Below are 26,799 nucleotides of genomic sequence, written 5' to 3' on the forward strand. Positions count from 1 at the left end.
TAAACAAGCTTTCGGCTGAAACGTAAGTATTCAACATTTAGGTGATTACTTTTTTTTTTTTTTTTTTTATAAGGCGTTGGTTGATTTGATCTAGATCTTAATTTATTAAATTTTCAAGGAAAATATTGTTCAATTTTCGATTTATTAAAAAAATATTTCATCAAGAAATTGTCTAGTCCAAGGCAGGAGGATTATTCATCCCCAGAATAATTTTCTCGGTGTAAAAATGAATATTCTTTCTCGTTTTTTAATTTTCCCCATCTCCGGCGGTCTTTGAGCTTCTACCGCCTTTAATATCACTTCACATTATACATTATATATTATATATGTCTTGTTTAATATGAAAACACTTAACATTGTGGCTTGTAAATCATCAGCGGGAAAATAAAGTATGTACAAGAGAAAGAATAAAAAGCATCTGGTTTAGTTAACTGTTCAGTGATAAAGATATAGATGTTGAAACGGATAAACTTCCTGGTTGCTGGCATTAACTTTAATGAAAACGACAAGTCGCAAGAGCTGTTAACTGCCTGACGTACTGCTATATACTTTAACTGTTACTATTTCTATTCTGACAAAGTTATTTCTATTCGGGTGATACAGGGACATCGACATATAGACAGTAGCCCGTCCACCACTCAGAGTGATGAGAAAATATTTACGTTGCTGCTATCCCCTTATTCATTTTACCAATTGAATAGCATACCTAACCCCTATAGACCCTGCATATAGTCCAGTTTCTCATCCTCAACGTGTCTATGTACGGCGTAGTATGGTATATAGTCTAGTGAGTTTAGTGATATAATATAACTTGTATGGCGGTGTGTACATATTCGGTTTACTCGGCGATGACTGGACTATGGCCTTGTGCTTTCTGTCACAAGAGTCACCCTTGGAAAGTTCATCGCCGCCTATGCTTACAATTCAACAACCGTCGAAATACACATCCAACTGTTTTGTTATTCTCAATGCGCGCTGTGTTCAAACAAATTAATTCATATTTCCCTTAATTGAACCCATTAATTACTTACTTATCGATGTAAATTATCGCTTGATGTTCTTAATAAAATAATATGGGAAATCTTTTTTATTTATTTATTTTTATGGCTTGATAATTTATTATTAAATAATAGAAACTCATTTCAAAAAAATTATATAATTGTTTCAGCGATAAAAATTAAAAAAAAAATTATCTTATTCGTTTTCTTTCCTTCTTTGCGGTGAATTTTTGAGTACAATTTGCAAAAAATACAGTAAATAAATTTTTTAATTACATTTGTCCAATATAAAAGACAAAAAATTATATACTTGTTTTGAATTTCATTCAAATTTTTCATTAATATAATTTTAGACTTAAAAACTGAATAAATTAAAAATGAATTGAGTTTTGTATAATTTTTTAGGAATGATTATCATTCAATTATTTCTAATTTATTATCATTAAATTGACACTTTCAAAAAAGAAAAAATTCATATTTTTCCCTCTTCAATAATAAAAATTTAAACTTATTTTAGTACATAAAAAATCCTCACCAAAATTTGAATTTTTTTATTTCTATAAATAAAACTCTACAGCTCAATAAATAAATCAAAAAGACAGCACAATATTACCGTAACCTGGTAACATAAAAGAAATAATTGGTAAAGTAAAACTCACCAAACAGAAAAACGTCGTCGAGGAAAAGCCGGGGGTGGTGGCGGCTGAATACGATGACCTCGGTCTACACTTTCACTTCTGAGTACCTGAACGGCTTTGGGAACAGCCCTGTAGGGCTCGAGATTGCTCTTGGGACTGAGACATCTCTCGCCATTAACATTCGAAGGATTAGTCTCAAAATTTCCGCCACCATGAAAGCTATTCCAGCGTTTAACCTGCCCACGAACAGGTGGAGAACCATTTGGACTCCTCACCTGGTTCATATGCTTGTGCATTGCTTACCGCTTATGCGCCAAATGGTAAACAGATAAGAGCGGAAGCTTCAGAAGCGTTCTCTGCTGCGGCTTTGTACGTGCCAGAGTCCAAATCCGAATCGATTTCGATTCCGCTCTATCGCCTCCATTCTCCGTTATTGTTACTGTAGACCAAGGTTTACCTTTACCTTAATATAACCTTTATCTCTTCTTTTTCTTTTACCTTTATCAGCTAAGCTTCAGTCGCTACTCCTATACCCCCAGTATATATATCTGTAATCTCATTTCTACTTTACTTGGCGATGATCCATTTTGAGGCGTGCATTCAACGCAAACTACTCAGCATTGCAAGATTAAATATAAATACAAGTTCAGTATTTATCTTCCTTCTTCTTTAAGTTTAATTTTTTCCTTTTGCGCGTTCCTATTTCTGTGTGTGGGAATAAAAATAGGGTATTACATCTCAAGTCACTGAATAAACTACTTCAGTAGGCAGTGTCATTTTATAAACCGCACAACTAAACTCTCTATCTGTCTCTCTTTTCTCTCAACATGTACAGTTTCTGGAAGTTAAAGTTAAAGTTAACTTTGCCTGCAGTTACAGTTCGGATATATGATGCGCACCATCAAGACAAGTGGGAATACAACGAAAAGTAAAAGACAATGATAAATATGACAAAAGGAAGAGATGTGAGCTTCTACTCCACTGTTGTCACATGCTAATGTGTATTATTATGTTTACTTTTCTCCGATAAAAAATGAATGTTTTCTATTATAAATTTTTATCTCTCCATGAAAAAAAAAATAATTCAGCGACACCTTTATTTATCGCACGAATATTTAGATTTAATAAAAAATAAAATTCATTTCCTTGGTAATTAAAAATTGTGAATACTTAACTTAAGCATCAGCATTTTCATCTACAAGATAAAGAAACGGTGAAAAAATAAATGCCGTTGCGAAAATTATGAGAAAGAATAACGAGGAGACAAACGACTTTGATGCTTTTCGAGCTTATAAAAATTCAACGAGCTCGAGAATTTTCCTCCTTTACAACTCTTTCCTTGGCGTCTTTTTCTTTTCGCGCACACGCAGCAACTCTCAGAAAAAAAAATATTTTTTTCTTTATATAACACCCCCTTATCTCGGTGTTTTACAGCGTCACACTTTTATTTAAAAACCAGCTAAGCTCAGAAGAATATCATGGAGTATTATATTCTGTAAAGGCAATTGAGAGCTATAGACTAACATTGTATACAGCTGAGTGTAGTCTACTCCATCTCGAAAATAGAGTCTTACTTTCTTCTAAGGAAGAGTATTCTGATTTTGTGATAGAGGAAGATGCTTTGTGTTATATTGAGCAAAGCATTCCAGGTGTTGTCAGTGTCTACCTGTCTGAGTTGACATTTTGTACGCGCATACCTAAAGTATACTTTGTACTGTCTTAGCCTGTATATGCACACAGATTTTTCTATTTTACTTTGGCATTATGTTCTCTCAGCCCACGCCCAGGTCCCGCCGTGACAAGTAAATATGAGAAGGAAAATTAAAAAAAATTGTGGATGTTAGAATTAACAGAAAATAGAAAAAAAAAGTGTGAGAAGAGCTCCTGACAAATAGAAGAGAAAATTGAAATTTCAACCAACCACTACCCGCGGAGAATTTTCATCACTTCTTAGCCCCGATCTTCTCCAAATTCATTCCATTCCAAGGGATGGATAAAAAATCTGTCACGTAAAAAATTAATTTAACTTGGTAATATTATTATTTGACGCAGTATGGCATGCTGGTAGCTGGTAGGACATGGGAAAACTTAAAAATTAAAAAGTTAGGTATTCATTGAATGGAAATAAAAGTTATAATAATAATAGTGTGGCTGTAATAAGATGAAAGAAAAGAATAAGAGAAGAAGTTGAAGATTCCGTTATTTTTAGACTCTCGTGATTTAGACATAAACTTTTTCCTATTTGCAAAGCACAGAGTACGAGCGCATAAGTTGAATGTAATGTATACGTATTGCGTCAATAAACCCGTCTCGTCTAGTCTTCTCCGGTGTAGATGTTACGTATGGTATAAATACGATAAAAAAAGGAAGGAAAAAAATAAAAAACAAAAAGCAACAAAGAAAAAGACAGACCCCCGGTGTGCATTGTGCTTATTTTACTTGATCCTGACAAGTGTATTTTACACTCTACCGAGACACGTATGTTATCGGATTGATACAGAAGCACTGATACTGACTGTAATTGCACAAAACCGACGGTAAATTAAACAAATATTTGCTCTTTGTAAGTATTTGCTTTATTTATAGTATTTTGGTGTGTACATTGTGCATTGAAGATGGAAAAGTTTAACGATTTTTTCAATTTTAATTGATCAAATTTTTTCCTTGACTTGAAAAAAAATCGATTAATTAAATTAAAAATTTTCAGCTTTATTTTACGGCAGAAATTGAAGCAATAAAGAGAAAAAATCTATTATAAGTTCACTGATAGAGGGATTTGTTTATAGTTAAAAATATTTGTTAATATTTAACAAATCATTTATTAGAGACCACTTTTTAGTATTAAACAAATATTTCTTAGTATTTATAATGATTTATTTGTATTTAATAAATCTGATATTTATTTAACCACTGAAAAAAAAAAAAATTTACTTAATTCAAGAGAAAAATTCTTGAACCAAGAATATAATTTTGAAGAGGGTAATTGTGTTGAATCAAAATGAAAAATTCTTGAATCAAGTAAAATTTCCTTAAATCAAGAATTTTTATACTCAAATCAAGAATATCAAGTTCTTCAAAATTATATACTTGATTCAAGAACATTTTTTTTTTCTGTGTCAATAAATCTTTTTAAATACTAAAAAATATTTGTTAAGGACTAAAAAGTGATCTCTAATAAATGATTTGTTAAATATTAACAAATATTTTTAACTATAAACAAATCCTTGTATCAGTGTTCGATAGAGATTATTATAACAATAATACAAAAATTTTTTACTGAACTAATAATAGCATAAATATAAAAATTTACTTCAAAATATAAATTTAAGAATAAAATTCATGAGATTTAATTTTTTCTTTTTTACGAGCATTAAACATTGAAGTGGAATTGTAATCGATTTTGTCATTTTAAACGTACAGTTACAAAGTAAGATTTTGAGATTATTAATACGCGGAATCTTAATTTGAATTAACACCGGCCTCACGAACCGTGTCTACTCTTCCGGTGCAATGATCTCTTGCTTTCTTTCTCGGCACACACCATAAAAATAACAACAGGCTCCTGTAAGTAAAACTACCGTATCTTAGTCCTTAGTTCTTGCTCTATTCTTTCTATCTCGTGGATTATAAGTGAGCAAAGAGGGACCGAAGCATCCATCCATCCATCCATCTACTATTCATCCTTGCATGCCCAGTCTACAGTCTACAACATAGTAAATATGCAGGCGAGCAACTGGAACTTGAGCCTCATACCAGCTTAAAACTCATCGTCGGCTGCCAATTGATGTACAAGGTAATTTAACCTGATAGTTTGTGGAAAAGAGTGGCTGTAATGTGCATCACAGTGCCCGGAAGATACATCCACATCCACTCTGTGCTCTTAAGAAGAATTAATGCAAAAACGGCGTGTACGTACATAACACCGCCGAGAAGAATAAATATAAGGCTTGAGCGTCTACATCATCACTGAAGACTGTACGAAGAGCGAAGATCTCCAAGAGAAGAGACCCGCGAAAATAGTCGGGGCTGGGAAAAAGCCTACTTGGTAAAAAATAAAAACAACACCGCAGTTTAGTTACATTTACCGCCGAGGGCAATGATAACGAGCTCGGTTGTACTCTCTATGAAGAGCTCAAGCAATGTAACCTTCTGGGTACTTTGCTCAACTTGTGTTGGGTTCCATCTACTTTCCGCTGTGGTCTTATTTAGCTGATGTACTTATAAAAGTGTATGTGTAGGAACAAAAGCACCGATCCAACGCTGTTCCGTCATTTATGAGTTGAGAAGTAAAACATTGAGCGTAAGACACAACAAGAATGGGCTTGCAAATCACTTGTTTTGTTATTATGCACTTGCTTATTTTAATTTTTATGCGTTGCGTTTTTTTCTACGCTGGTAAAGTTGTAACAGAAATGCTGATACTTTATTGCAAAACTAGCTATAAATAAGTAAACTAAACTATCGGTAAGAACTATTTATTGGTTCAATAATTTTTCGTCTTAATTTATGAAAGTGAATGATTTAGTAAATGATTTTTTTAGTTACAAATTTTTTTTATTGAATCAAATTAATTTTTTCATCAATCTCGTAAAATTAGTGACCAATTTAATCATTAGCGACTAATTGGGAGAATTTCATTTTTGATTAGTGATATCTAATGTCACTATTTTTTACTTTTGCAAATGCTTTTTTAGTTACAAATTTTTTTTATCAAATCAAATTAATTTTTTCATCAATTTCGTAAAATTAGTGACCAATTGAATCATTAGCGACTAATTTGGAGAATTTCCTTTTTAATTAGTGATATTTAATATCACTAAATAATTATTGACGATCTAAATAATTAAAATCAATTAGATTTGTCAATATTTAAGAAATATTTACTTTCAAACTTGTAAAAATCAATACTAAGAGTTCATAATTTATTAAGAAGCATTTTGCACCAATAAATATTTTTAAATGGCCACTAAAAGCCTCTTAGATCTATTAAAAATCTAAAAAAGTATCAATAAATCGAGTTTCCTCCCAAACAAATCTTTTTACCAGCGTAATAATGTAGAGTAACTACAAGACCTCGAAGAATTGTACTCCTCTATTGCAAAAATAATAGAAACCAATCGTTATATTCCAAAGGACAGATGACAACAACATGACTTGGAATATTGTGCTGGCGTATGATACTAACGAGGTGGATTCCCATCGTCAATTCCGTCCTCGAATGTAGGTACCCTTGATCAACGCATACCACTTTACAATTACACATTGTTTTCCGTGAGAAGTATTTGTATTATTAAAATGTGTTTAGCGTTTGTTTTTACAGAAATACCTGATTAAATTTTAAAAGTGCTTCAGCAAAACAAAGTTACTACATCTTCCTGACTACTAAATATTGAAGATGTTACGAGAAAAAAATATTGAAAAACTTAGCTTGGAAAAGTTCTTCTTCAGAATGAATATTTTCTATGAAAAATAGGTAATTTGATTTCCAAGCAAGCGATAAATTTATGTATTACATCCATCACAGATCAGGTATGCTCATTTTTGGTTGAATCTAAACCCAGCCGGATGATCTCATGGTTTTATTATTTTAAAAAACACATAATATAATCCACCCGTATATATTCATGTGATACTGTACAGACAACTCGAGAGATATGATATTGCTGTGTAGAGTTTGTAGTAGCTTGGTTCAGTTGTACTCATGTGATACTCAAGGGCCGCGTGATTGGCTCCCGGAATCAGGTTAATGCTTAAAAAGCGGCTTTGATGTGTAGAAGAGGCTTTGATACTTGTAAAAATTTTATTTCCGCATGATATCAGTTGATTTAAACCGTGTCAAATAAATATATAAATATAAATAACGTCTTACACATGTTAGTTGTTTAATTTAAGTAGTAATTATCTTTGGTTATGTTGCGTAAATGAAAAGTAAGCTCATCAGTGAAATAGCATGCAGTCAAGTGTAGGAAGTTATACAGCAAATCTTATCCACTATACCTGTTGTTTGTGTTATTGGTGTAAGTCGGGTGTAATTGCCGTATCGGGCGTGTGTATCCCGGCCCGTAATTCCGGAAGGATAAAAAAAAAGGTGAAAATTTATAAAGGAGAAACTGGTGATAGAACGACAGGCTATCGACGGCGTGATGTCGCGGTGCTGCATGGACATGCTCCAGTGAGCGACAATGAAAGGGAAAGCCTTTGGTAGCTCGCAAGGGTTATATTATGTGGAAAGTACCTGTGAAGTACTGAAGGTACTGAAGGGAACAACGGGGAAAATAACAAAAAGAATAAAAAATATTGTATCGTGGAAAATCCAAACGGTTGAGCGCGCTTGCTATTAATAAACACCCACACTATCCAGTGACTCTCAATAAAATTAGCATTTGTTTGAAGAAATCAACAGCTATTATCTCGTTACGCCACAATCGTAAATTTTAAATGTGTTTCATCTTACATTTTACACTCAAACCGTGGGTTGATTTTAATAATAATCTCGGTTATTTATTATTATTATTTATTATGTATTATATGTTCAAGGAAGGTAAGATGGATTTTGTAGAACAGTTAGGAGTTATTAAACACACAGTTAAGGTGTAAAAAAAATATAATAACTACGTCAGCTGTAATATTTCGTGGGCTGATATTGCATTCACTTATATTGAAGGATTTATAAGGAAAAAGTCAAATAAATTTATTTTACGGCTTTTATAAATGGTAATTTTCATTTCTGTGAGGAAAATTTTTTTCAGGAAATGATTTTTTGACGTTTGATCCAGAGACCGGTGGTCTCTCGCACCAAGAAGTTCAAGCACGTGTAACCATTTTGGAATATTTTTATGAAATTATTCTATCAGTGTGAAAATAAAAAACAGAAGGGATATATGAAGTATCGATAGCTATCTACGGATTTGGTTTTGATATGACTGAAAATTGATGATAGTGAAAGTGAGTGGAAAAATAGATGGAGAGAAATTCCCATTGAGAATTAGTAAATAGGTTTTTACACATTCGCATACGAGTGTTTTTTTTTTTTATTTTCATTTTCATCAGTATTGGTGAATGTAGGTAACGAATGAAAAGTACTTGCAATTTCATTATTACGAACGGGTGAGATTTAGTCTACGAGCGGGTGAGGAACGATATCGCAGTACGTGCAGACGATGATACGAGCACATGTGTGAGAGAGAAAGCAGCTCTTATTCAGAAGCTGGAGGATCCACAGGACGTGTTACGAGCGTTAAAGTACCAGGAAATCCGAGTGAACTGTTCCACTCGAAAAAACCGATAACGATTCACGACGTGGGTCTTTTCCCTTTTTATTATTACGTTTTTTGTTTGCATTGCTCCACCCGAGTACGAGGGTTCTCTGTCTGTGAGCTAGGTATAGGGATACGAGCTGATGGAGGAGACTCTTGGATGACAGCCAATGGCTGAGGAAAGAGGAAGGAATTCATGTATAAACTGAATTACTCGTTAATTAATTGAGGCTTGTTGTCGTTCTACGTTAATTGTCGTGGTAATCAAATTTATTTTATTCATCCGGTTTATTTTTGGAAAACCAAATTTGTTTTCTTAACGAGGGTTTCTTTCAAAGTTCCGACAGAGGCTGTTAATGTTGTTTTATCTAGAAACTATACGTTTTTAAAGATCTCCATTTTTGTTTGGTTGCAAAAAATTTGTGCAATAGAAGTTTGTACTTAGTAGTGAAACAACAATGATAATGATAATACCAAAAAAGAAAAGTGGTGAACACGTTTATTGAAGAGCTTCAAGCGAATTTTATCCATAAAAAGTTTTTAACTATCAAGAATCGAATTCAAGAACTATTTCTATATAACTTTAGAATTTTGCATTTTACACGCATAAAAAATAATAGAAATATTGTTGCAAATATTTCTATTGAAATCTGGAAATACTTTCAGGGGTCAAGATGTAAGTAGAAACTTTCAAGCGTTTTTGAAATTTCAAAAGCAGAATTGTTTCAACTTAACAATGCTTAACAATTTTATGCTACAAAATATTGCAATTTTTGAACATTTCAAGAAAAAATTTTCATATTCAAGGAAATTATTTTTTTTAAATGAAAGATACTTTCGGTTGTTCTAAAAATACTTCACCTTTTTTTTGTAAATAAAAGTTTTGAGCGTTATGTAATTTATAGTCAATATTATTTCTTATAAAATGTATAGTGTTTTGGGTTGAATAGCACAATTAATCAAGAATAGATTAATAGCGTAAGAATCAAACTTTTCTTCTTAAATTATTCTGAAGTTAACCATAAATTTATCATCAATCTTTGAATAAAATACCTGTATACCATAATATATTTCTATAATTTTTCATCTCACTCTTTTAAACTTTTTTAAAAATTTAGTTAGTTAAAAAAAGAACTTTCGAAGGATTTTCTTCAAAAACTCCGACAAAAGATCCATTTGAACCTTGAAGACTGTTTATTTTTGTTTATTTATTCGACTAATTTCCGTTCTGATTTCGCGAAACGTTTCCACTTGAAAAAAAAAGCTTTAGAATTTTTTTTTCGCTCTAAAGAAGTCTGACGAGTAAAAGAAGTAAAAGCACAATTTATATCAATATAGATAAAGTAAGTACTATGTACTCCAATACCGGCGGTAAATCTGGCCAGGTCAGCTCGAATTTTACCCGTAATCTCTTATCTTCTTCACGGTATCCTTTTTACATCGTTCACGATCGATTTCCTCAGTCTTTACTTTCTCAGCTGGAGCTCATTGATCTAATGGACCGTATGAAACTTCTTAAACAACAACAACTATCCTTACTGCAAACAAACCAACAGTAAATCGATACCGAGTAACACCAAACAAAGCACTGAAATTTCTTTAATTGACATTATAAGTAAATTCCTTTATTCTCCTTTCTATATCATATATATGTGTATACTATTCGCTATATAACTATCACTAGCAGTATTTTTAATACACGATTCAACGAGTTCATACGATCGATTAAAGCACGGAGACAAAGGCACTCTAGGTTTCGCGAGACGCAACGAAAAAATGAAAAATAAAGCAAAAATCCTCATATCCGTTCAAAGAAAAAATTGCGCTATAAAAAACTACTGAAAGTTGTTATACTTCGCTTATGTGATACAAAAGATGATACACTGGCGGTATTCATCCACCATATTTCAAAAATTAAATATTTCATATGTTAAATGTATTATATCTTCATCTTCAGCAGAAAAATATCTAACAATATATTTTGGAAGTTTCGTGAAGAAAAATTGGTCATAAAATTGTAAAAATTATTGTCAGTAAAAGTCAAAATTTGTTTCATTTTTTTGAACAGTTTTTTTATGAAAAATATTTATTAAAAATTATATAATATTTCCATAATTATATTTCTTGTATAATTTAAAATATATTTTTTGTAAGTTCACAAAAGTTAACTATTAAAAAAATATTTTTTAAATTTCATCATATGTTTTTGATATAAATTATTCTTATAGGGGTTGAACTAAAAAACTAGAATTCTAGAAATTGATTATTATTCAAATTTTTTGTTCACAAACTAGCCACTAAGTTTTCCGATATATCATTCTAAAATAAAGTAAATATCTTGGACTGCATTTAAATCCATTCCAAATGAATAATACCCGGCTTATTCTCTATTTATAATAATAATACACCCTGAGGCATTTAAATATCTGTCATACAAACTATATTCCCGACTGTCTTTGAATTAATAACCGGTTAAACTTAAACTGTTGGTATTATAACAGAAAACGAAGCATTTTTAAAATTCATTCACAGTGTAGGATTCATTAGTTAAATTTGGTTAATGTGAGTTTATAAAAAGCTTAGCTACGGACTGACTGAAAACATTAATCTATTAATATATATATCGGATAGAACTGCGCAATCAATGAATAAAACGCCATCTATTAATATATGTACTAAAGTAATACGTTTTGGAATATAATGCTAAAAACGGATGATGAATTGAGGAGACCCTGCTGGCGAAGGAGGGTAGTGAAGTTCACTACCCACGCAACATGGTAATCTATATTGTGTATATATTCGTAGATACATAAATAACATTCTATTCCGCGTAGTTGTAGATACATATATAAATGTCTACAATGTACAACTAGCAGACACATAACTCGAATACCCAAAACATTTGATCATCTTCACTTTGCCTTCCTCTATCAGCTTTCTCAACACTACACTGTTCTAAAGTGAGGATATTGCCGCCTCTGTACTATAAACAGATATTTGTCTGTCTCAATTTAAAGTTGACAAATGTAGTGGTAAAATAATACGTATAATGCGGAGCTAAGCCAAATTAAATCAATGAACAAGCCTTTGTTGATGTTAATCTCTCAAAGACGAATCTTTTGTAAATCTGTCAGCGAATTGAAGTTTCATTTTAGCTGATCAAATTACTCCTCATTCATCATACAGGCTCAAAGTGGATAATTTTTACAGGCGACAGAGTTGAATACAGTCGTTAATTTAAAGATATACATTCAAGATAAGTTAGTTGCTTCTTCAAGTGGAGATATAATTGTTCAAATTGTTTGAACTTGAGTTAAAACATTGAAGTATAAGTTATATTGGAATTGCTATCGCTTGGTTAACTTGTATCAGCTTTTAATCGAATTGATTAACGAGTACCAAGTGTTTGAAACTTCGTAATTGAATTCACCTTTATAGAACATATAAAGAAACATATCTATGATATGAATGGTATTCATTTGCTAATTGAAATTCGAAGTGTAATTTTGAATTATTAGTTTCTTTTTTAGATATATTTTGAACACTAAATTGTACTTCAAAGTAAAAAACATAAAATAGCCTTTTCAGTTTGTTGAGAACAAAAAAGATCTTGCAGTTTTATTCTCTCTTTTTGCGATGAAGCGGAATAATTCCGGTATTTTTGTAGACGATAAGACTAATCCCGATTTGGCGATTAAAATCTGAAATGGCGGGTGGATTTCAGAGAACGAAAGTGCTTATATGAAAGCGTTGGAAACAATTGACTTTTTGTTTTCTGAAGCCAAAAAATATACTCCTTCTTTGTATTAGTAAGTTTGTATGCGTACGGATTGTTGGATTATATGGAAAGGTACATAACGTGGGGATTATAAAAGCATTATGTAAGAAGTGTAGGGGTGAAGTAGCCGAGTATGTGGCGTGTACGGAATAACAGAGCTGGGGTGGAATGAAATGAAAGGAAAGGAAAAGAAAAAGAAAAAGGATAAAAAGATAGAAGAAAAAACAGAAACGAAAGCGAGGTGGTAAGAAACATCTGCAACTTGGATATTCCAAAAGATATAATGTGTGTGCGTACCACCAATATTTCTTGGTATGTTCGGCTCAGATATAGAAGCAAGAACGTCGAAACGTCCACTCGATGATACTTGCGGGTGTGGCTTTGCTTTTTTAATATTTAACCACGCATTTTAGTTTTTTCCCCGTGACCTCGTTGTGAATAATCGACCGAGTTCAAAGAACAAGGGCTCGAGTAATTATTGGGAGTGTGAGTTGGAGAATAAGACTAGGCACCTGTCAGACGCTAAATTTGTTTTATTTAATGATGATGGATTTTATACTGAGATCGATTTTTAAATGGAAGTTGCTGATATTCACCCGACCTATTTCACCGGCTATTTACTCGCATTATAATTTCAATTCAAATGGAACAGTGTCAGGAATTTTCAATCATTCGATACGTATGCTATCGATTGCCCCGAGAGCATGTCCGCGGAACTCAACTGAAATAAATGGAAAAAGTGCTAACTTGGCGAAATATAAACACGGGATAAATAAATCCCGGGGTGGTATACTGTACTGTGATGGGTGTAAATGCTACGGTGACAGAATTGAAGCATTTCTTTTAAAAGTATTCCAAATTTTATTCCAAGTCGCAAGTGGAAGTATTGCTAACTTAAGGAAATTTTCCCCCATGAAAAAAATATGTGTCGAAATACATAAAAAATATATTTCAAATATATTAAAAATCTATAAAAAATATATAAATTATGTATAGTAAATATATTTTTAATAACTAACTTTTGTCCGATTTACATACATATTTTATATATTTGAAATACATTTTAGATATATTCCAAATATATTTTTTTTATATTTTTAGCTATGTATTTTAAGATATATCTTGAATATATCTAAAATATATTTAATATACATAAAATATATGTAAAAATCGGCCAAAAGTTGGTTATTAAAAATATATTTACTATACATATTTTTTATATACTTTGACGTATATTTTTTTTTCATGGGGGTTAATTCTATGTTAATGTTATGATCACAGAATAGAAATATTTTCTTTGTAACTATTTGAAATTTTATCTAAAGAAAAAATATATGGTATATTTTATAAAATTGTATATAACGTTTCATGTTTTATGTTTAACGCTTTATGTTAAAATTATGTTTTAATGCTCATAAACGCTATAATGACAGAATTGAAACATTTCTTTTCAAATCATTAAAACTTCCATATAATTAAAATAAAAAAATATTGTAAATTTCAATAAATATTATGCAATATTTCAGATACTACACTGATGTTATGTTCATAAACGTTATGATGACAGAATCGAAGCATTTCTCTTAAAAGTACCCAAGATATATTATGCAATGAAAGAAAATATTGTATCAACTCAAGAAGATTTTACGTAACGTTCTCTGCTTTTTGCCGATGTTGTACGATTGTAAGTTCGTATGTTCTATATTCTATGAACTGTGTACTGTTACATGAAAGTGAGCAGACACCGCAAGTATAATTTTTGTCAGCATCAAAGCAAAGATGGATGAGATGGAAGAGTTGTCGTTGAAATTACTATTAGTGAAAACGCATTTCATTATTTAAATTGGAAGTTGCCGAGCAAAAAGAAATGATGAAGAGAAAACCGAGTGAGTGAAAGAACGCCCGTACCGCTGTGCAAACTACACTTATGCTTGTTTATTTGTTTCTACATATACAGACACATACATTTAATGTGGACACATTAATTCATATATGGATGTTTCAAACGTATGGCTGAAGCGAGATGTAGTACACAAGCTGGTTATGTACATCTGCCTTATGCAATCCACGGCAACGTATATCTCGAGGACCGGAAGTCAATATCACCTAGTGTACAGTGGCAAGCTCCGCCGGCCATTAATTAAACCTGACCAAAAATTTTCAGGAAATATTGAAACTGCTCAAGAAAATCATTTTTCTTGCTCTTTATCTAATTTAATGCAAATGCTTATTTTTTTTTTTTTTCGATTATGAAACTCTATCTCCACCATCGCGTCATTAATCTTTGTCTATCTAAAAATGATTCTTTGGGAGGCTCAGTCACGCAAAACCTATCAATTATTATACTTTTATTCTTCACCATTCATTTTGTTTTTGTTAATTATATTTTTTTTCGAACATTATCAGAAGTTAATTAATTATAAATTTCCATTAAATATAAATAGTTTAAAAAAACATCTGAAGATATTTAAATGAAATAAAATTTTCTTATAAATCGACAGCCGTCAATTTATCCCAGGTAATTACCGATCAAGTTCAATAGACCTTTTTATTCATCCTATTGATATCAAGTCTTTTTGTGCGATTTCGTGGGAAAATATTGAAGAAGGTATTGCACTGTAGCTTCAGCTAAATACTACTATAGTTATAGTATAATGTTTCTCACTAAAATATAAGAGTATAGAAACATACAATGTAGAGGAAGGATCCAAGGGCCTGCGAAGAATCGGAGATTAATACTACACTAACCAAAGAGGCTTAGAAGATGAATAAGAAGCAACAGAGAACTGAGGCAAACCTTTTTTTCCGTGAAATAGGAAGTGGAGTGGTTGGAAAACATAAATAAAAAGGATTTTGAACGCTCAGTCCGTTGCAGAAATCCAGTTGGTTCTTTTACTACACACAAACTTTTATACTGATACTTAGACTCAAACTCTGTCGAGTCTTTATAAGTGAAGAGGAAGCGAAAGAAGCTGAATAAGTAGGTATAGTAAAGAGTGCGTACATCGACTCAATACCAGCATATATTATAAGTGCGTTAGATTCTACGTCACAAGCGTTTTTCCGGAGCTAAGGATTTTATTGAACTCATGTGTGAGTATATTTTGTATGTGAGTGTGCGTGTTGTCTTGCACGTACGCTGGCAGAAGATTGCAAGAACTCGGGATGGATGAAAGGGGAACACGACAAACGGGATCGAGTAGGTCTGTGACTATCAAGGGAGCTGAAGATCCCCTTCTGGGTGAGCGATCGAGAAAACGTATGTCTAGTTGTCGATATCGAGACGATAATCTGGATTTAATATAAATGTATACAAAATCTATCATTTTTTTAATTTTGAAAATAGATTTTTAAATTATCTTTTAGTCTATTTTGAATTGTTTCATTTGAAGGTCGAGGAATCGGCTATTATTTGCATGGAATATAAATTAAATGTGAACATAACGGATTTATGGTCTCAAGTTCAGACAACTGTGAAGCAATAGATTATGCGTAACATCGAATTTGCCGGGCAGAGAGCTTCAATGAATTTCTTTTCAGTTGACTTGGTCAGTTATGATAATAATGCGCTGTGATTATACGACTAAAAAACAGAATATGGATGATAAGAATAGCTGGTTGTAGTAAACAATTTTAATTGAAGAATTATTGATGAATGGCTGGTTATTGTATCAGTGTGGAAAAAAAAAAGAAAATTATTTTTAAGAGAATATTTTGATTTATTTTATACTGGTAATTAATTTGAAATGTTATTTGATTGGTACTTGATGAATCAAACGTTGAAACGGTAATTATATTAATATTTAATGAAATTTATTCGATACAAATATATGTACTTGTTAAAATAAAAATTACTTTGAGTGTCACTTGACCCGTGGATATATTTAATTTACTTTTGAAAATTAAATCGTGTGGAAAAAAAATTTTTATTTTTAATTATGAAAATTATTCATTTTACGTCATAGAAATTTTTATTTTCTGTCAAAAAATAAATGAAATTTTTCATTTTAATAAGAAAATTTAAAAGTAAATTTTGAAAAAAATTTGATGATTTTCATTATTGATTAATTGAATTTTTCAATTTTTATATCTTGAAGAAATTTTGAAAAAAGACTTGCATTTTTTATTAAAAGAAAAATTAATAATCTCAATTTTTTTAAAGCTGCTCGATTTTCGCTGAAGCTTATTATTAAAAATTGAAGGAGGATAAATTACCGCGGGCTTATGCAGATAAACGAGACAAGCAATTGTTGTGAAGAGTTCTGAGAAGCACCTGAAGAACACTCAGCTTGGATGATGATGATAAGAATACATATTATAATGCATGTATCATTATCATCATAATGCTTATACATACATACTAGACCGAAGAATACTTGCATTGTTGTATCATACTCAAAACCTTCTATATCTTTGCCTTATTTTTTCCATCTCAGCTCGGTACACCCACAGCCGTCATAAAAAAAATCGAAGATCTGGAAATTGACACGAAACATGACGACAACGAACCAGGTCATGCTGTCATCTGCCTTCTGGAGCACATTTCCTATTTGCATACACACGCTAATTGCTTTTTATTTCTTCTTCATATCCTACATCCCCATTTCTGGATTTGCGATTTCAATCGACAATTACCCACTCTGCAAACTAATCCGCTCTCCGCAACTCAGAATCCAACAATAATAAAAATAATCGGAACATAATAATTAATAATACAATGCAATGTTAATTCCTCCTATTAATAGCAATATTCGCTTAAAAAGGCCGAGACAGATAAGCAGACGCCTCGTGTTTACTAAATAATTCCGATAGCTGTGTTAAGAAGGGTAATTATTAATTTTTTTTGTATAATTGTTCTTTTCATTGTGTCACTGGGTTATCGTTACAATTTATAACAATATTTCTCTGGCAATTAATTAATTTTTTTAACAAACAAAACTTGAGAGACAGAGAGAGAGAGAGACTTATAAAGTTGCGCGGTTTGTAAAAATAAACACCCCTTATTACTTTAATTGTAAGTCATAAACATACGTATGCTGGAAATGAATCTCGTGCTCCGTTTCAGCCCATAAAAAAAGTTACAAGCTCCATAGGCATGTGGAGTAAAAATAATGTGTATCTTCACTGCACTGTTATTATTCACGTCACAAACTGCCAACGGTTAATAATTTTTTTTATTTATATCAAACGGATGTCATCTTAGCGGAACAAGTGTAAATTCATTTTTTAATAATTCTGTTAATATTTATGCACTTTAAATTTTTATTAATTTAGAATATTTTGTGATTTTTTAGGACTGTTATTGTGGATTGTAGGGTTACTCGAAACTCGCGCCACGGTGTTCCAAACAACACTAAGCTTCTCTCGAATAGAACTCTCAATAACATGAGCCAAGCGCGGCTTCGACCTAACGCCTCTTGCGGCTGATCTCCGAACGACTGTTTCGTTATTTGCAATCGCTACTTTACTTGTGTATGTAGATTATTGCTTCATAATTTGATATAACGTTATATTAATTAAGATTATTATTTTTTTTTATAAAGCCGAATTAATGAAACATTTTTTTTTTTATAAATTTGAAAATAAATCTTAAAGATTTATCTGATAATTTTTTTCTAAATTCTTATTAAAAAATTTGCTAGAATTTTAAAATTACAAATATTAATTTTTTTTAAATATTTTAGATTAATTTCTTTGATAAAAAAATTATCAAATTTATGCTGATTTAAATTTCATTAAAATTTGATAAGAAAAGTCTAATGAATTTTATGACTTTTTTTTATGGATAATAAACAACTCAATAAAAAACTAAATTATAAGACAATATTTTTTATGAAAAAATTCAGGTTAATTTTACTTGTTTTTTCTCTTTAAATAATTACGGAAAATTTTTATTTTTTTATTATTGTTTTTATTATTATTATTTTTTTTTTATAAAGCCGAATTAATGAACATTTTTTTTTTATAAATTTAAAAATAAATCTTTAAAATTTATCTGATAATTCTTATTAATTTTTTCTAAATTCTTATTAAAAAAATATACTAGAATTTTAAAATTATAAATATTAATTTTTTTTTAATATTTCAGATTTATTTCTTTGATAAAAAGTTTTCAAATTTTTGCTGATTTAAATTTCATTAAAATTTGATAAGAAAAGTCTAATGAATTTTATGACTTTTTTTCTGGATAATAAACAAGTCAATAAAAAACTAAATTATAAGACAATAATTTTTTATGAAAAAATTTAGGTTAATTTTACTTGTTTTTTTCTCTTTAAATAATTACGGAAAATTTTTAGTGCATCATAAATAAAAAAACCAGTATTAAAAAAATACTTTGTACACTCGACAAAAAATGATCAATAAAAAGAAGCTAAAACTAACATTGCATTATATGGAGACATTATAGTAATTTCTAGTGCACATATGAGAATATATGAATGTACGGATACTATTCTTGGTGAATAACCATATCGTTGTTGGTCCATGGCTTAAATGCACCGAACGTTATTTCGTGTAAAGCCCCCATGATTTTGACGCGTGACGGTCTTACATGCGGTAATTTTCACGCGATACCTTTTTATTTGAGCATGTTGTGTGATCATGTCACTTGAACTTGAGCTGAGTATGTGAGTTTATTTAGAAGTTATTACTATTATATGTGCTAGTGCAGCACAGTGAACGAAAGACTCCAGATTGCTGAGTACCGAGTACGAGTACGAGTCGTTAAGGAGATAAAAGAGTTCTATACTGCTCACTGTGCGAATTGCCAGCCACTAAACCTCCATGCTGCTTGGGGGAGTGAATACAATTTTAATCTCAAGACATTTATCTGATCTTCAACGGAAGGTCGTGTTGTCCTTACACATTCTCGAGTTTCTAGAAAAGCTGTTTGAAGCTATGCTAGGATAACAATGATTCCATTGTCAAGTTCTTTTGACGTCATTACAATTGTGAGGAAAATTTTTTTTTTACTTTTTGTGCTACGCTCACTAAGTTCAATTGTTGATATCTCCACTAGTTAACGTCGCATTAATTAATCAAAAATATATTTTATTTATAGAGTTCGTTGAGGTAAATTTATTTATTTAGTTATGTTTGACGTTTAATATTTGATATTCAATATTTACCGTCAGGTTTAATATGGAATATTGAGAAAATATTTTTACTTTATACGGTATTTAGGTTTGATTTATTAATTTAATATGAAGTAGAAAAAATTATTTAATATTCAATATGAATTTTATTCAATTACTAAATCATCATATCATTAATAATCTATTAGTTAATTATGCGTATGATTCATCAATTTTTAAAATCAATTTAATGGTATGAATCCAAATTTTTATTTATTTATAAAACAAAAATCTTGGAATGTAATAAAAATGTTTTCAATATTTAATTTCCAAATTATGGACGAAATATTAAAGATACATAAAAGTGAGATTTTTTTTAAAATTAAGTTCTTTGAAATAGAAGGATTTGTTTATAGTTAAAAATATTTGTTAATATTTAACAAATCATTCACTAGAGACCACTTTTTAGTCCTTAACAAATATTTCTTAGTATTTAAAAAGATTTATTAATATTTAATTAATAAATATTAGATTTATCAAATACAAACAAATCATTTTAAATACTAAGAAACATTTGCTTAATACTAAAAAGTCTCTAATGAATGATTTGTTAACTATTAACAAATATTTTTTGATACAAATAAACTCTGCTTAGTAGTGAATTAAATTTAAAGTAAAAAATTTTTTATATAGTCAAGGACTTAAGTTTACATTAAGGATCAAGTATTAAACACGAGAAATCATAATAAATTTATTTTGGCAGATTTCCAAATCATACTTTAATTAAAATTTTCAAAATTGTCCATAAAATACGAGCCCTAAAATATTAAAACCCATAACCATAAAATAAATAAACTTAGCATATAGTAAAAATCTAAAGTACACTGAACAATGAGCTTTGATGACCTTGACATGACGTGAAGTGTATACGTGCCGGACGTATTTAACGAGCAAGGTCGCATGTGCCATGTTAAGTTTAAATCGTAGCGACCAGATAAAAACCTTTAGAAAAGCTTCCATTGCACACAATACCAATATCACATTAATATATCAGTTCATAAACTTGCAAAGAATTAACTATACGGTACAGAGCTGCCTGATAAATTAACTTGTCGTTTGATTGTACCATCAATTATCATTATTATTATCGTGAATTATCTACATCTATACACGCACAGCATATTGGAATCTGCTTGGAAGACGCGACGTATATAATGGGACGGTGAGCATAGAGCATAAATCTAATTTGCACGCTGACTCATTAACGACGGATCCCCGTTAAGAAAATTAATTAAGCTCTCCCCTTCCATTGGACTCAAGCTCCGCTAGTTTTATTCCATTTCATTTATTTATTTATTTCCTCCAATACATACATATATTACAATTTAACGCACAAAATGAACCGATACGGGTAACGCTGATCTTTATAACAGGGCTTCCGGTTCCGTTTCCTCGTCCGACAAGTTGGCGCCCAGTTTCTCGTCTACTCCAATACAATGTTACTTTATTTTTCACAAACATTTATATTACAGTTAGATAAGCCGAGTGGTGAATTAATCTACGAGTTCACGCATTCGCACGCGCACACTTTTGCCGAATGCAATGCCGTAAATTGATAAATTCAACATTTATTCTCTTCATGATTGAGCAAACTCGGGCACTTCATCCTAGCTCGTATAACGATTAATTTGTATCACAAACAAAAAATCGCACAAATCACCGTTAGTTTTTTGGCAGCACTATTTTTATCTTCTATGCTCGCATCGATCATCGGAGTAATTAATTGTTATGTTCGCTACGGTGGATCTGCTCTAAATTTTTTTGCACTTTGGCATGCTTGCAGAGAAATCGTTGCAACAATCTCAGTGAAAGTCATCGAAAAATTTATTTATTTATTGCTCACACACTTGCATGTTTTATTTTATGACCAATTATTTACCACGGGTTGGTAAATTTTAATTAAATATATTTGTAATTTCTTTAGTTTCCAAAGATTAGGTAATTTAGAAAATATATTAGTTAATTTTAATTGTTTGATTAATTAATATGATCAAAATAAGACTCTTAATAATTAATGATGTATTAAATTTATTAAAGTTAAAGAAAAAATTTTTTAAAAAGTTACATTTATAGTTTTTAATTTTTCACTGTCAAATTTTTTTAAATTATAATTACAATAATTTAATTATTGAAAAAAATTTTTTAAAGTTTTCTGAGTTGGTAACAATAATTATAAAAATTAACCTGAAAAATTTATCGATAATTAAAATTTAATGTGAAAATTATAATGTAAAATTTCTTTTTATCTATTTCTTAAAGTGTCATACTCAAAAAAATTCCTTTTTGCCAAAATCACATTTTAAAATTTAATCCAAAGCTCCCAGGATTAATTATTTTATTAAGAAGTCCCTCGTGCCTCGATTTCCCTTATTAGACAAAAAAAAGCGCTAATGAAGCTTGAAAAATGAAATAAAACCGAGAAAAAGAAATCCTCAGAATTCTTGAATCGAAAAATGTTAAATTAAAATTATCAATAATTTTCCAGCAGCCGAGCTACGGAGTAATTTACTGCACCGGGGAGAATATGAGGATACTTTGGCAGCATCTGCCGTCGAAAAAAAGTAATCGATGGCCGATGGAATGAAAGGAAGCGACTGACTTCCCGAAAGAGCTCAGCGATTCGCGAGTCATCAGGCTTTCTCGATTATTATGTATTACATTATGTTCATCAATGTGAGAGATATTGTGTGTTATGTGTTTTATACTTGTAGATGAGTATTGAGGCAGGTGTAAGCGTGAAATGGTATGTAGTATGTAGTATGCAGTTTGTAGACGTCGGGTCGTTGTGTCAAATCTTCCGTACATGTGTATGTTCTATGTATCATGTATCATGTTATGTTCAGTGTACACGGATAAACCCAAGTCGGGAGCATTGACTCGCACGGAATCATATTTATGTATGAGTACCCGTATAAATTCAGAGCATGATGTTAAAAAGTGATGATGGCTATGTCCCTGTCCTCACGGCTGAAAGTTTGATCGACCGTCATCATCGATGAAAAAAAACCGATAAGATGCAATATATATTCCGAATTTATGAATTTTGGGTGGTTATTTTATTATGCTAAATTACCGGGGTAAAATCTTTTACACCGAGAAATAAGTACAGAAAACTTTGATAGCAAAATATGGGTTCAGAAATCAATAATGATTTCTTCTTGATAGACTTTCAAAAATTATTTAAGCAAAAGCTCGATAATTTCCTAAATTGTATTACTAAAAAACTTCAGTTTTTGTCAATTGATGCACAATTATATAAAGAATAATCTTTCTAAATTAAAAAAAAATGCATTTAGTGATACAACAAAATTAAGTAAAGGTGTATTTCACTATTACGTCTAGTAGGTAAAAATATGAATGATTAATGATTGATGATTCGATAGAATCAAAAAAACCTTCCGTCATTCCGATTTCCTCTGGGCATTGTGCAATCACCTGGTTAAAATTTATACACTTATGCTGATAAACCGTTCGAGAAGCTCCCCATGATAGGAGGATTGATCGACGTCATAATTTCCGTGCATGAGACGCAATAGATGTAGTTCACCGTCCAATTATTTTCCATCCCGATTTCTAGTGCTATAAAACTTAATAAACGTTTTACGTCCAATAAAAGGCGGAAAATATCGAGAAGGTTGACTATAAACTCGAGGATTTAATATCTGGTTCAGCTATTTCGCCAATTATAAGTGGTGCAATCAAAGGATTTAATACCTTGGCTCGTCTTATTATCTAATAACTTACTGCAGCAGATAGGTAATAGGTAACAACATTGGTTTCATCCTATACGGCGTGCTCTTCGGGGATCGTTTAATTACGGTGGCCGAGCAGACTTTGACAACAAATACGAGCTGGTTTAGTGAATAATCAGGCTTTGGTGTAAGGCAGCCTGGGCTCTGATGTGGTGGACCTATTTCAGAGAGTACACGGGCCAGCTAAACAGTAAAAGTGGTCTTACACGCAAAATATCCCTCTATCGACCCTTATTCCGATATGACGTTCACTTTTGGGGAAGGGACCAAATTACACACGCTGTCAGCTTTGTACTCTCTAGTCTCAATCACCATGATAGCAGAGCAGCACAAATACCTCCAACACCCGACATACATCCAACATTCAACACTCAAAGCCACCCAAATGATAAACCAGGCCTGGAGAGTCCTCTCGAGCTGCACATCAAGAGACCAGTGACCAGTTACTGTTCCATACATTCGTTCTATTTCTTTCTCGTTCCATTCTAGTTCTTGTACTCTGTCCATCACATCAATGTCCCATCCCCATCCTCGTCCTCATCCTCATCCTCATCCAGTGCTGGCATTTGGCCTTTGCTCTTCTCTCGAACTCGGACAAATATATAGATTTTATACTAGCACAGAGCAAGTTTTTTATTTTTTACCTTCATTTATATTCCAACGCATCGATCGATTAATTCGACATGGCGTCTGGCATCCAACGCTTTCGAATACGCCATAAAACAACATCGGAGACGATAGACGATAAAAAAATTTAACGAAGCACCAAGCTACCGAGTGAAAAAACTCTCTGTTGGTATTGAGAAATATTGGTGATAATACTGAAGAGGGCTCGACCTACAGTGTAGAGGACACTCGTATATCATCGAGGTTTTACGGTGCCTCCTAGTGTTATATATAAGGAAAAGTCAATCATGTCTGGATGACTAGTGTCATAGTAGAGACAGAATATAGCACAGAGAATGTTTGGTTGAAGGAACTGTGGATTGTGGGGCGAGAACCAGTACAACGAACCCGGAAGCCGGACTGCAGTTGACAACCCGTCGATCTTGAGGAGTTTCACTTGAGGAGTAAACTTTATCGACTAAACAAGATGACACTGTTTGGCTTACACGCAATTTAACTCACTTCCGAGACTGATTTCGAGTAAGTAATCAATTTTCTAGGAAATTGGAATTGTTCGGAGTTGTGAACGTTGATCAGTCTTCAATCTTCGTATGTCAATCTTGTTTTCGAAGAAATTTGTCATGTTTGATGACGTTGAAAGATAAACTTACATTAGACACCCGTGAAAAAAATTTCTGATACAACCACAATTAATTTATTGGACAAAAATAGTGTTTAAAATCTCCAATAGGCGGCGCATGATCTCTAAATCGTCTCATTACAAGAGAGTTAAGTCTAAGATTAATTAAGGTTTCAATTTCTAACGATAAAATTTTTTTTTGACATTGGTCTTTAATTTAATCAACCATAAAGCTAATTTTTTTTTATATGATATTTTAATTGATGTAGACATTTTTTTAAAAAATAAAAAAATTGTTTTTATACATTCAGATATGGCCAGATATTAAACTAAAGTTAAATTGAAAATAAAAAACTATTTCCCAGTGTCAAAAATGTACCCCAAACATGAAACAAAAGCTATAAAGTCTGGGGTCGCACATGTGGTAGCAGATATTACACTTGTGCATATAATAGCAGGGTGTGAGGACAAAAATGATGGGGACGTTGGGAAGCATTAACTAGCCGCAAGACAGAAAGGGTTTATTTTGATACAGGAGCCTTTTACCTCAAGGACCATTGTCCTGTCGTATGAATGCAAGTATTACCGTATCTCGTATTTGTATACACGAGATATGTTTGTAGAGACACATTTATTAACGTCTCGCGGGACTGTCAACCAACTCCAGTACTCATTAAAGTGCACGCGACGTAATTAATAATTAAAGTGCCCTCGCATGACGCTTTTATTCGAGTTAATCCAAACTTTTAGTGTGACACTTTCTCTTGTAATGATATTAATGGCGAAACTTACGGAAATACCCCCGTAATTAGAATTAGATGCGCTGTAATAATAATTCGGAATAGTTTCTGCTTTTATTATATTACATTAATACCACTAAATTATTAGTTATGATATGATTATTATCAAAACAGAGGTATAATTGTGTTTGAGATTAAATCGTAATCTAGTATGTCGGCGTTGAGAGGATATCAAAAGAAACGGGACAATGCAGACCACCATCAAGGGTTAGAAAATTTCTAAAGATACCTTCACTACGTACTTCACGGTTTATTGTCAACGTGTGGGGCACAATTGCACCCGTCATCACTGCCAATGAATAGAATATTCAGAGGCCCTTCTGTGGACTTTGCTTTGCTAAATTAAAAGCTTGGATAGAAAAAACATCTGTCTTTGATAAAAGATTGCTTTTTATGATTGAATATTCATAATATTGTCCCCTTTGATGATTATTGATGATCTGCTAATGCTTCATTTGCGCCTGAAGTCTTTACCCTGAGTAGGAGAAAGAACCACCTGCCTTACCGATGAGTGACGCTAGCAAATCACTACCTCGAGTCGGTAAAATAACTCTCAGTAGACAGCTTTGCTGACAGGCAATAATAAAACAGGTGGAATGGTGTTGATAACAGCAAGCTGCTGTAAACTTTGTAGATGGAGAGGAGAAGAAATATGGATAAGTAGAAGGAAAGAGATTAACCGAGTAAATTATTGGGAAGCGGAACAAAACAAAACAGTTAGCAGATGATTAAAAATTTCTGAAATAAACCTAAATTGTATTAGTTTAGCCGGGTGCCGGTTGGCCCTAAGTGGACGTTAATAACATTAAAACTCCAGAGTGCAGTTAGAGGAGGAAGTTTTCTCAATTTCAGTAATTACAAAACTTTCCTTTCAGGAACAACTGGTAAGTACTTGTGAAGCTGTACAAGGCGATTTCCAACATCATCAGGCTCAAGTAGACTGGTGACTGCTGTGGGAGCTCCAAGACCTACGTTATAACGTCAATACGCTACACACTTACTTATTATATTACATTATACATTATATATTTCCATTTATATCATCTATATCTACTCCCCACTAGAATGGACGATAATATTCTGCAAACGCGTTCAGGGACACCAAGAGAACGTTCGCTTCTCTTGTACGGAATCTCTATCGATCAGAAACGAGCCCAGAATATCCAATCAATCATGTGGAATGCTCGATAAATTC

General features: G+C 31.8%; 1 protein-coding gene across 9 annotated transcripts in view; it reads right to left on the minus strand.

Moving 5' to 3' along the window:
- LOC123274990 (rap guanine nucleotide exchange factor 6-like) overlaps nt 1–26,799 on the minus strand; it is a 115,385-nt gene that overhangs the window by 43,835 nt on the left and 44,751 nt on the right. The window contains exons 1-2 of one of the 9 annotated variants that reach the window (XM_044742839.1): nt 17,702–18,021; nt 1,658–2,341 (exon numbers count right to left, since the gene is read on the minus strand). The exons of the other annotated variants lie outside the window; for them this stretch is intronic. Of the exons in view, the coding sequence (XP_044598774.1) occupies nt 1,658–1,932 (275 nt within the window). The 5' untranslated portion in view covers nt 1,933–2,341; nt 17,702–18,021. Of the gene's footprint in view, nt 1–1,657; nt 2,342–17,701; nt 18,022–26,799 lie in introns of those variants that run through there. 9 annotated transcript variants of the gene reach the window in all.

This window comes from Cotesia glomerata, linkage group LG1, assembly GCF_020080835.1.
Source record: "Cotesia glomerata isolate CgM1 linkage group LG1, MPM_Cglom_v2.3, whole genome shotgun sequence".
Taxonomy (NCBI): domain Eukaryota; kingdom Metazoa; phylum Arthropoda; class Insecta; order Hymenoptera; family Braconidae; genus Cotesia; species Cotesia glomerata.